At 41.6% G+C, this 13,117-nt stretch overlaps 1 protein-coding gene across 2 annotated transcripts in view; it reads left to right on the forward strand.

Moving 5' to 3' along the window:
• The window catches only part of trappc9 (trafficking protein particle complex subunit 9), an 88,046-nt gene that overhangs the window by 11,801 nt on the left and 63,128 nt on the right, over positions 1 to 13,117 (forward strand). For both annotated transcript variants that reach the window (XM_053863960.1, XM_053863961.1), the window contains 4 exons: positions 221 to 437; positions 6,960 to 7,103; positions 8,717 to 8,843; positions 11,308 to 11,450. In XM_053863960.1, coding sequence (XP_053719935.1) covers positions 221 to 437; positions 6,960 to 7,103; positions 8,717 to 8,843; positions 11,308 to 11,450 — 631 coding nt within the window. The remainder of the gene's footprint in view (positions 1 to 220; positions 438 to 6,959; positions 7,104 to 8,716; positions 8,844 to 11,307; positions 11,451 to 13,117) is intronic.

Raw genomic sequence — 13,117 nt, forward strand, 5'->3', positions numbered from 1 at the left:
ACTGTCTGTTGATGAATTGAAATGGGAGCAGTTGACAATGACCATTTAGTAAACTGACATATGTAATACCTAACCACGACACCACACGTTGCTGGATGGTACCCTCTGTTTGTGGACCCAGATTGTTTAGACCGATAGCAATTTAGCATTGTACTGTGAAATGATCTACTTCAATTAGGATTTGCTGTAATGAAAATGTGGTTGTCTTGGTTGTCTGCAGCTATCTGAGGAGGAGAAGATCCAGCGCTACAGCATCCTGTCGGAACTCTATGAGCTGATCGGCTTCCATCGCAAGTCTGCATTTTTCAAACGCGTGGCTGCCATGCAATGTGTGGCCCCCACCATCTCAGAGCCTGGCTGGAGGGCTTGTTACAAACTTCTTTTAGAGACACTCCCTGGATACAGTCTTTCTCTGGATCCCAAAGACTTCTGCAAAGGTAGTCAGGCTACTATCCCTTTTGAACTGTTGTTGCGTTTGTAATATATCCTTAGCAACTGTTGCTTACTTGGTTCTTGTGCTGATTGTTCAGTAGCCATTAGATACTGATACTTAAAGAATAGTGCTTGAACAAGTATAGTGCAATAGTGAGTAATTCATTAAAAGTAATTAAAAGTTTAATTCAGAAGCTTGAAATGACCAACACATCCTTACTCCTATGGTGTCATACAGTGGCTTGAAAAAGTATTCATACCCCTTGTACTTTCCCACATTTTGTCACGTTCCGACCACAAACATAAATATATTTCATTGGCATTTTAAATAAAAGATCAACATAAAGCGACACACAATTGTGAAGTAGAAGGAAAATTATACATGACTTTCAATTTTTTTTTTTATAAAAAAAATGAAAAATGTGGCAAAAGAATATTCAGCCCCCTTTTCTCTGAGTGCAACCAGTTGCCTTCAGAGGTTGCCTGATGATTTCTGAATGATCTAATGATGATGAATAGAGTCTACCTGTGTAATCTAACCTTAGTATGAATACAGCTGTTCTGTGACAGCCTCAGACGTTTGCTAAGAGGACACTGGTCAATGAACAGCATCATGAAGTCCAAGGAACACACCAAACAGGTCCGGGATAAAGTGGTGGACAAGTTTAAAGCAGGGTTATAAAAAGACTTCCCAAGCTTTGAACATCTCACGGAGCACTGTTCAATCCATCATCAAGAAATGGAAAGAGTATGGCACAACTGCAAACCTACCAAGACATGGCGGTCCACACACACACAGCCAAGACGCCCATGGCAACTCTGGAGGAGCTGCAGAGATCCACAGCTGAGGTGGGGGAGTCTGTCCATAGGACAACAATTACTCGTGCACTGCACAAATCTGGCCTTTATGGAAGAGTGGCAAGAAGAAAGCCATTGTTGAAAGAAAACCATAAGAAGTCTTGTTTGGAGTTTGCCAGAAGCCATATGGGGGACACAGCAAACGTGTGGAGGAAGGTGCTCTGGTCAGATGAGACCAAAGTGGAACTTTTTGGTCTAAATGCAAAACGTTATGTGTGGAGGAAAACTCACACTGCACATCACTCTCAACACATCATCCCCACTGTCAAACATGGTGGTGGCAGCATCATGTTGTGGGGTTGCTTTTCTTCAGCAAGGACAGGGAAGCTGGTCAGAGTTGATGGGAGGATGGATGGAGCCAAATACAGGACAGTCCTGGAAGAAAACCTACTGGAATCTGCAAAAGACTTGAGAATGGGCCGGAGGTTCACCTTCCAGCAGGAAAACGACCCTAAAGATAAAGCCAGAGCTACAATGGAATGGTTTAAAACAAAACGTATTCCTGTGTTAGAACGGCCCAGTCAAAGTCCAGACCTAAATCATATCAAGAATCTGTGGCAAGATCTGAAAACTGCTGTTCACAAACGCTCTCCATCTAATCTTGCTAAGCTTGAGCTGTTCTGCAAAGAAGAATGGGCAAAAATTCCAGTCTCTAGATGTGCAAAGCTGGTAGAGACATACCCCAAAAGACTTGCAGCTGTAATTGCAGCGCATGGTGGTTCCACCAAGTATTGACACAGGGGGCTGAATACTTTTGCACGCCACATTTTTCAGTTTTTAATTTAAAAAAAAAAATTGAAAGTCATGTATAATTTTCCTTCGACTTCACAATTGTGTGTCACTTTATGTTGATCTTTTATCTAAAATGCCAATAAAATGTATTTATGTTTGTTGTCGGAACGTGACAAAATGTGGGAAAGTTCAAGGGGTATGAATACTTTTTCAAGGCACTGTATACATTGATGTAGGGAAAGATGCCTTTTGCTTCCTATACAGACAAAAAAGGCTGCCGTCACCGTTGCAAATTTATGCATTTGGCTGCGCGACACATGAAAAAGGACGGTTGGGGCTAGTGTAAGCTATGGGATGGGGCCAGTGGCAAGCAAGCTTCAACTACTCTGCGGAAGTAAACAAACTCGGAGACTAATCACGGTCTGATGATGTCTAATAATCTCAATACGATTGAAAAGTTGCGTGTCTAAATCAGTTCTATGAAAATGTGTGTAGCTTCGCAATTGGTTAAGCCACATCGAGGCAGTGGCCTTGGCCTGAGACTTTGATTGATTGGCTCACTGCCCGGGTAGATACCGTCATCTAGCTGTAATCCCCTTGTCTTCCTCTGCTCAACCCCTTTTGGAACTTTGTCACAGAAGACAGGCCTACTGGGCAGCCAGTTAGAAGGCTATGCACATAGTCATAGAACTGTGATTACATTATGTAACCTAGATTTCTATGGTATCTCTATTGGTCTTCACTATTGGTTAAAAACCACGGCGAAGGCAGGTGGGATAAGTTCCCGCCCTGCATCGCCTGAAGGAAAAAGACCATACCTCAGGAACCAAGCCAAGAATGAAGAAGCACCCCCAGGAAGGACAGTATGAGCCACAGAAGAGTCAGTCACGCCGTTCAAGTAGGCACGAGCAAAGCTGATGCCGACAGCCAGAATGTCGCCTGGCAAACGTCCTCGGTGAAAGCACCGCCGAAAAGAGCGGCAGAAATTAACCTTGTAGAATACGCCCATAGACCAGAAACCACCTTGTGCCTCGCTGCCCACATCAAAATACTAGCCACCACCTTGTGCAGAGAGGGGCCCTCACAGCTCTTGACGGCACTGTCGTGGAGTTGTCTGACCTTACCATTACGTGATGTCAGCTGCAGCACAAAGTGAACAACCTTCTCCACCACCATCAACTCCTGCAGGTTGATATGAAGTGTGGGATCGAACCATTCTCCTCCCACGCTGTCCTCGTCTAGGACACGTCCCCAGCCCAGGAGGGCTGCATCTGTAAAGACCGTGCACGTATCGCTGGACGCAGCCCATTGGCACTCCTGCCATAAGACGCTCTCTTGAGTCCCAGAACGACATGTCCAGGCAAGCTTCAGCCGACAGACTCAACCACCTGTTCCAGTCCTTGACCGGGTGGAGACAGTCTCAGGCAAACCAGCGCTGAAGCCGCCTCATGTGTAGCAGCCCCAGTTTCACAACTGGATTTGCTGCTGACATGAGACATATCGTAAGGGTGTAATCACGTAGCTGGCTCTCGCCTGATTTGCACTCCTGATCCTGGCAATCGCAAAAGCAGTCGCTAGAATGAACCAGTCGTCCAGGTATGTTAGGATCCTCAGACCTGAGCTTCTAAGAGGCTCAAGCTGTGTCCACCACCTTCTCAGAGCCAACAAATACCCGAATGGGAGTCTGTTGACGATAACGTCTGTGATGCGGGAAGATGGCCAAATGAAAATATGCATCTGTCAACAGTGAGTTTGAATGATGGTAGCGTGTTGTGAGTAATGTGTTGGGCCATTTGTTCCTGGAGAGGTTGTTTAGTTTCTCCAATGTAAAGGGAACACAAAGGACAAGGAAAACAATGTCCAGCAACGCAATGGCATTGTTATTCCCTACGTGGCTGGTGGCTGCGGTCTCTGAGAAACTCCCAAGAATTCTTAGCAAACATGAAGTCCGGGTTCAGTTCAAACCATGTAACACCTTCAGACGGTAACTCGTCCATCCCAAGGACAAAACACCTCACCACAAAAGGAGTATTGTGGTCTATGCAGTCCAGTGCAAACAAGAGTGCGCAGACCTTTAGGAGAAACTAAACTACCTCTCCACAAACGAATGGACCAACACAGGAGAGCAAACTCATCTGTACAAGACTCAGCAGTCCATTTACATCTTGAGGACAAGAAACACTCTTTTGAAGACAGCAATGTCCGTATTTTAGCGATGGAAGACCGGTGGTTTGAAAGATGAGTAAAAGAAGCCATTTTTGCCAAAGTGGAAAAACCCTCTCTAAACAGAGGAGGAGGACTGAGACACCATCTTTCATCCTCATACAATGCTCTCCTAAACACCCTCAATAGGCAGATTTAGCCACTGATCTCGGCATGGACAGGTCCTTCACATCTGTACAGCGTGGCATGAACATCTGAATAGCTCCAATTGCCACCTGGGCTACGATAAGCATTTGTATTAATGGCCCATTAATACCTATCCCCAATGGCCGGGGACCCATAAACACATCTCCAATAGCATAATGCTGACCCTTTGTCATCCGTCACACTGGATGGGTTCTACTCCTGGCCATTAGCACCTTTGCCCATTCAGATGGCCTAATACAAGCCTGAACTCCAACCCACTTCATTAGAACTGATGAAGCATTCTGGATAGGAGGCGAAACATTTTCTTTGACTACTATTAGTCCGGTTGACCTGATTCAAGGTTTGCGATAGCGCCTCATTTATACTGTGACAACTGTGCAATATAATGTGTCAAGTTGCTATTTAAAGGCTTTCAAATGGCTGTGTGTTTTACTCACAGTGACTTTCAGTACCGTCACTAAGAAGGAAAAAAAAATTTATAACCCCTTACGTGGGGGTAAGAGGTTATACTATTACACACTGCATGGTATAGAGTGTTGACAGCTAGATGCTTCTCAGTTTGGCCCTAGACCAGAGTCTGTAAGGCCTCCTCCTTAGCCATGTAAGGGGTAATAAATAGTTACCGACATCCAGTCTCCTTCAGTGAAGAGAGTTTTAGCATGTCCCTCCCGGCACTTGCGCATTCCTCCACCGCCACGTGTGCTGTTCGACTCGCCATTCCCGCACCGCACACCCCAGCATATGGTGCTCCTAGCAATCCACACTCGTACCTGGAGATATTCTTTTTCTCCACCCTCTACTCCTGATATCATGATACGCCATACTGCTTCACACAATGCACGATCCACCCCACCCCGTCTGGGACACTACGGAAGGAAACTGTTCTTTAAGTCCATTGAAACACCTATGTGTAACATTTCACGCTGAAGGCTGCCTTTTTTCGTCAGTATGGTACGCAATAGTACACTTTCCCAACATAAATATATTACACCATTGGAGTGAGGATAGGTTCATATACATTTATATGAAAAAGCATTTTTGATGCTGAGTCAGCTACTCTGACCCAGAAATTTCACTAAGAGAATACTGGGACTGTCATCAAATGCAGCAGGCTGAAGTCATTTTGTTTTTTCAAATAATTTTTTTTCAAATTTTTCAAATAAAGCTGGGTATAATGAGAACATCTGCTGACATTGCCTCAGGCTCTGTTGTGTTTAAACAGTTGGTTATATACCAGCAGACACCACAAAGCTTTCTACATCTGCCTTTTACCTTCACAAGCTTTTCACCTTCATATGTTTCCTCACTCAATTGCTATCAAGGGCTGACAACACAAAAAACCCAGCTCATAGTGAAGTGAGCTGTAGAAGTACTTTGAGTTGTTTCTTTGTGCACCTGAGAGGATCTTTTTCAGCAGGGCTCTTCAGCTGTGCCCTGACCTTGTTGCATCTGTGAGCATGGAATTGTATAATTCTTGTCTTTGTCATGAACTTTGAAGCAGTACTAGTAACTCATAGCAGTCAAGACAATTTAACACTTATGCAGAACTAGAGTCTAAGTATAGAGTCTCAGTTATTTCGCTATCTACCTCAAGGGTCTGAAAAGTTAAATGTAAATTTCAAAAATGAATTCATTGTCACACTGATATTAATGGTACTGAATCTTGACTGCTAGATGCTTGTCGGTTTCGGTCCAGACCCAGAGTTTGGGGGAATTTAGACCTTATCTGTGTGTATGTTGTGTAGTGTGTTTTAGAAAGATGATCCATCCCTTAGACCCCCATGAACCCTATGGTGTACTTTCTCTTATACATTATATATTCCATCTTATACATTGTACCTCCATTTCTAACGTTTTTCATCCATCATAATCATATTTGTTGACTTCATTGTGATACCCAACCATGCACAGTTATGAAAGGATGAATGCACTGAATCTGACAAGTTGTTCACTGATAAGCCATTTAAGCTTCAACTCAAGTTAATGTAAGCGTAATTTATCCAGAACTTGAGTTCATCATTGAGTTGGGAATATCATGAAATTGATTCCTTAACAACAGTGGTGTCTTTGTTCCGGCTTATTCCAGCTTATTTGTGTAGATTCCACACTGATTGAAAGATGAGCTTTGCACAACCAAGTTTGAAAAAACGTTTGACATTTTTATATAGTGCTTCTGTCATCAATTTAAAGTGTTTCAGTATTTTAATTGCAGCTGTTCAATAAGTAGTCGTGCTCTTTGGCTTTTGTGGCGCTCATCTGACGGGCAGCACACACATTAATGAATGTTTGGAATTTTTCAGTCACTTTTCATTCACTGCAATTATTACATGAAGACGCTTATTATGGCAATTTTTATTTTTTTTCGTTTTTTATTTATTATTTAGGATTATTAAGGATCACTCAAATTTTATAGGTTTATGTGATCTTTATTTGGGACTATCATAGATTGTTACAACCTAATGGAAATTAAAACAATCTCATCTTCTGAAACTTATTCTCTCGCATGCGGTGTTTTAACTGCATAATCTGTCACTTTCTTTTGAATTGCAACCTTCCACTCCTGACAGGTACTCATCTGGGTTGGGCTGCTGTTCAAATCCGACTGCTCCATGAGCTGGTTTATGCCTCCCGTCGTATGGGAAACCCAGGACTCTCTGTCCGCCACTTGTCCTTCCTGCTGCAGACCATGCTGGACTTCCTCTCCGATCAAGGTCAGTTGGAAATGCACACTAATATATATGCACTGCTCAAAAAACAAAGTGAACACTAAAGTAACATGTTGTGGATCTGAATGAATGAAATATTTTTATTAAATACTTTGTTCTTTCCATAGTTGAACGTGCTGACAACAAAATCACACAAAAATTATCAATAAAATAAAATGTATCAACCCATGGAGGTCTGGATTTGGAGTTGTACTCAAAATTAAAGTGGAAAAACACACTACAGGCTCATCCAACTTTGATGTAATGTCCTTTAAACATGTCAAAATGAGGCTCAGTAGTGTGTGTGGCCTCCACGTGCCTGTATGACCCCCTACAACACCTGGGCATGCTCCTGATGAGGCGGTGGATTCTCTCCTGAGGGATCTCCTCCCAGACCTGGACTAAAGCATCCGCCAACTCCTGGACAGTCTGTGGTGCAACTTGGCGTTGGTGGATGGAGCGAGAAATGATGTCCCAGATTTGCTCAGTTGAATTCAGGTCTGGGGAACGGGCAGCCTAGTCCATCACATCAGTGCCTTGATGTTGCAGGAACTGCTGACACACTCCAGCCACACAAGTTCCAGCATTGGCTTGCATTCGGAGGAACCCAGGGCCAACCGCACGAGCATACTGTATGGTCTCATAAGGGGTCTGAGGATCTCATCTAGATACCTAATGGTAGTCAGGCTGCCTCTGGTGAGCACATGGAGGGCTGTGCGACCCTCCAAAGAAATGCCACACCACACCATTACTTACCCACTGCCAAACCGGTCATGCTGGAGGATGTTGCAGGCAGCAGTGCGTTCTCTCCAGCGGCCAGTGGCGAATTTGCCAATCTTGGTGTTCTCTGGCAAGTGCCAAATGTCCTGCATGGTGTTGGGCTGTAAGCACAACCTCCACCACTGGGTGCTGGGCCCTCAAACCATCCTCATAATTTGTGATTAATTAATCTCAATTCATCGCACTTTAATGGTATAAGAATATTTGCCACAAGAAGCCACATTTTTCAATTTGAGTGAATTTGGTATATTAGTCAAACTAATGATGGACCCATACATACATGTAAACAACAAAATACTGTTTATTTGGCATCAGTTTGACAATGGCACAATAAATCACAATGGTGGCTATATTCAAGTTTTTATATCACACTATTTAAACTAAAGCTCTTTTAATGTCTTGAAAATAGAAAATAATTTATTCAATAATACATTCAGAGTAGTGGAAACCCTGGCCATTGTGTTGCGAAAAACATCCCTGAACAAAAGCAAACAGACTGCTTTTGTTCATGAATAACATTAACTGACAAAGCAGATTGAAGATGTTACTGATGATACTGTGATTCCTGCAGCTGTGCAAAGCAAATCATCTGGTTGTGAGGGGGTGTTTCCTCATCTAGGCCAACGATGGAACAGGAATGTGTACTTTTTTTACTGGAAGACAAGTGCTCTTAAGGCCAAGATAAGGGTCTGTTCAATTTATATTGACCTGAGATGGGATCCAAATAGTGCCTTTGCGGCTGATTGTTTGAGAAAGGGGAATACTTAAAGCTGTGACTTAATTGCTTTCATCTACTCTTTGGATAATTGCTCAAATTATTGTGTGTTACCTGTTTATAGAGAAGAAGGAGGTGACCCAAAATCTTGAGAATTATACCTCTAAGTGTCCAGGAGGAATGGACGTCATCACACTCCCTGACGGCTTAAAGCTCCCACCGGTACCCTTCACCAAGCTCCCTATTGTCCGGTAAGTGGATGTTAGAGTTTCTTTTCTCCTTCCTCTCTTATCTGTACTTTTTTCTATGTCTACCAGCATAGACTATCACATTCCCTCGACAGAAGGGAAGATGCAATTATTGTTCAGGTGCATCCATTTATGCCTGCCAGATTCACAGGTACCTGCAAGCCCTTAAAGCCTGGGGATCACGACTGTTGCGACTGTCAGGATATTTTTCTATGTTTTCATTCGTCTTTAGTATTGACAAAAAGATAATACAAATAGTAAAAAAAGCGATCAAAAGTGAACAAACAAAAGCAACTCAACCTGCATAATCCTGGGTCACTTAAACCCCAGTGGATCGTTGCATGAAGTTTCACATTATGTGTTATCACAGGCAGTCTGAACTGTGGATCGGCAACACTTTGTTATGATTGATATAAAAGTCTAGTCTTTGATCACTACTGCTTTGGTAAGGCAGAAACCCTTCCCTGTGCTGCAGAAATACCTGTGCTGTGTTCTTCTTCAGTATCCTGTAATGTATTCATCAGTATTGTAAATTCATGAATGTCTAATTTCTGTGAAACATGGCTGCACCGTGGGCCATTTCCTTTTCTCACGACTGAGATAGAGTGACTATGATTTGTATGTCAAAGGTTGTTTATTTAATCCTTAGTTTCAGCTGTCATAAATGTGTAAGGTTTCATTTTAAACTTGACAATGAAATCTTGTTTTTGCCTTATCTAGTTTACTACAAATCTGGATTCAGGGCACTTTCCTTTCCACTATATTTGTGAAAACGGCAAATGTCACATTATTTTCGAAAATTAAAAATTTTCATTTAAAAATTTGCGTTTAGTTATCTATTGAAGAACATGCATAGTTTCTCTATATTAAATGACACATCACTCCAGGCCATATTGCCCTACAGACCTGACAGTCATGTAGGCCAATATGTCCCTTAAAAAACAGGTTCTCTTTTGCAAAAACATAAAAGTTAGATACAAAGAGTCAACGGGACTGTGTTGTAGTATTCATGAAGTAGTACTTAATTGTATAATGTCATTGAAATGTCAATAAAAATACTGAACAATGAAATCACAAGGAACCAAATGAAAACAACCGAACACCAAGAGTTGGGTTTCTCCTGTGTTTTGGAAAGGTTCAAAAGACATTAAAAAAAAAACCCTCTTGAAGGAGAACATTAAGCACCACAGAGAAAATAGCTTTGCTGTAAGTCAGTGGTACATAGAGCAACTGAGTCAATTATACACAAAACCATATTGTTATACACATACCACATATGTGGACTTAAACACTGTCCATCACACAAGGCATAGGACCTCAGATGATGACTGGTTTGGCTGTTGTCTTCCTTGGATCAGTAAAGTCATGCCTTGCTGCAAAAGAAACATCCTCCATATGCAGTACATTGTTTCTCCGATAATTAATTGATTGCCAATGCTCATTTTATGTTATGATTATCATGATAAGGGCACATTGTCAAAATTTATACTCACAATTGGTGTGTTGTCATATTCATTTTAACCCTGTTGGTCATAGATGATCTGACCTCAAAGCACATGAAGTGTGTGATGCCTTTTGTAATGACTTTTTGTCTTCAAATTTTGAAAAGTTGCCTCTTCAAAGGTTGAATAACTGATTATCCATTGCATATTCTTTTGCATACAGTACATGTATTTTTCATTCATTATTATTTTGCTTTTCTCTAGGCATGTCCCTATACCGACACCAACATCTGTGCTCTCACTGATACTGGCCTATTTTGCCAAAACCTTTCGAAACCCCCTCGTACATGAGTCAGTTTGTTAGCATAATTGTCGATTAGATTTAGGCAACACGGCTCAAGTGGTATACTTTGCACCCTGTCGCTGACAGGGTTCAGGGCTGACAGCTCCTGAAGTCGTCATGTCCCTGAGCAAGACACTTACCCCCGTGAGTGGTTCAGATGGTCTACTGTTGTTGCACTTAAGTGTTGAAGTGCTGTGTAAGTAAGAGCCATTAAGTGTGTTTTTGTGCCATAAAATAGTAAATCGTAACTCATTTTTGAAGTAGAATTAACCTCGAACTGTTGTAAAATTGGGTTGGCTATTCAAATTATCATTCAGGGTTAAATTAATAACGTATTTTCTTGGTTAATTTAACAACAGTAGCGCACAGGTCACAGTCAACCCGCAATGGGTCATTTTTTTTTACAGGGTTCTTTTGAGAGTATTGGATGTATCTGGTTATTGTGCGTAAACATTCTTCCTCTGTGCTACAATTATTGCCAAAAATATTGGGCTCCAGCATTCATGTATCAAATGTGATTTGCTCATCTTAATCAGGTTAATATACTGTTCATGCTCATTTGTTCTCTGTTTATTTGCTGGTTCTCTGTAATGTGTTACAGGACAGAATTACCTACCGGTTTTGTTGTTCTTACATTGTAGCATTAACTCATACAAAGTCTGTTTTTGTCTCTGGTTCATAGATCAGTCAGGCTTTTGGATCTCCCTGCTAGTCTGCGTCCTCACAAAGTCAAAGACCTGCTGGGGAAAAGTGTGACATCAGCCAGCCCCTTCATCTACTCTCCCATTTCTATCCACAACAGAGGAGAAGAATGCAGCAAAATTGGTATGCTGAATTATATGGTTTGTCTGTGAGCCAATTATTGAGCAATAAACCATCATAGATCACTTTCTTGGTTAGGAATATGGTCGCATAGCCAAATGCTTTTTGGTGTTGGCTAGAAAATATGCAAATTGCAGAGAATACTGAATTCAAATAGTCTACAGATTCCTGGATATAGAGCTTGCTTCATCACTGACAAAGAGATTCTAGCCTCCGACTGGACACTCTCAAAATAAACAAAGAAGTAACTGAAATGTGTGACTGGAACTCCTGCAACAGAAACATTCTTTTTTCTGCAAAGCTGAGGGTTCAGTTCCAAGTTGGTTTGGTAAAAATGTCCCGTGCTCTGATAGTGACAGGTTATGGCATAACATGATCAACAAAATACAAACAATCCCTTGTAATTATAGACTTGATGTTGATTTTTGTTTGAACAAACTTCTTTTTCCTCTCACCTGCCTTCACTCTTACTGCCCCATTCATGCATGCCTGGCCGGCAAGCGTGGAGACTGGCATATTCACTAGGAGCGCTCCGATTGTCAATATAAACAATGTCAACTTTACTCATCACTTGTTAAATACTGGAATGTTGTTAACCTGACAGACACCTCCTCCTTTCATTGACTACATGTCCACTGAATGAGTATCTGGGGTCCAGGTTCGATATTAGCTGCTGAAAGCTCCAGTTGTCAACAACAGAACATGGCTGCTCGTCCAAAATGATACATTTGGTGAAGTGATTTGAGGTCTTGTCAAATTTGTGGTGTTGAAGGTTTTTGGTGGTTTACCACTGCAGCAGAATATGTGGGTGCACATTTGCAATTTGGTCGTTATTTTCCTTTACAGAGAAGCATTGCCAAATGACTGCCATCATAGCTGGATGGCTAAGTGTGGTTTTCCGGAGAAATCCCCGTAACTGTTTTGTTTTGTCATTTCTACATTGTGAGATAAATTACTCGTTATGTATGAATATCAACACCATTGTAAAAAAAAAAAAGTCTGCGTATATTTGTCATTTGATCAACCGATGATGATGACATCATAAATGCCCAGATTGGCTGGCCGATCGATCGGCGCAATATTTACTCCTAGGATTATTGTGCTAAAAGGGAATACAACAAACTGTCCACAGCATTTGTATGACTGATTTAATGTGTAGTCATATATTTGTCTTTTGAGTTAATTATGTAGCCAACTTATTCCCATTTTTCTTTTCGTCTGCATTTGGATTTGAAAACACGGTAATTAAGTATTACTACTGAGTGTCAGTGAGTCTTCTTAACCATGATGGTTTTCTTCACAACAAATAATGCTGTATAACATTGTGTTCAGATAACAATCTAGTGATTTGTGCCAACATTTACTAAAAATGCACCCCCAAAAGTGCAACATCTGCCATTTGCTCTCAGATGTGAAATGACTGATGGGTTTTGCACAGGGTTTGTGTTGCTTTATTTCCTCCGACACTTTCTTTGTGTTGTGCTGAACTACATTATGTCTGGCTGTGTTTAAAAAAAAAAAAAAAAGACATCCTGGGTATCCACTGTGGGGATCCAGGGCGAGCCGCTTCACAGCAAAGATGAAAACCAGCCCTTGTGCCTTTTCGCAAGTGTCCAAATGCGAGTAGTTGCATGTTGTAGAGTATTTTCAGACACCATTTTGGAGGTTTT

Source organism: Synchiropus splendidus, chromosome 4 (assembly GCF_027744825.2).
Source record: "Synchiropus splendidus isolate RoL2022-P1 chromosome 4, RoL_Sspl_1.0, whole genome shotgun sequence".
NCBI classification, from domain to species: Eukaryota; Metazoa; Chordata; class Actinopteri; order Syngnathiformes; family Callionymidae; genus Synchiropus; species Synchiropus splendidus.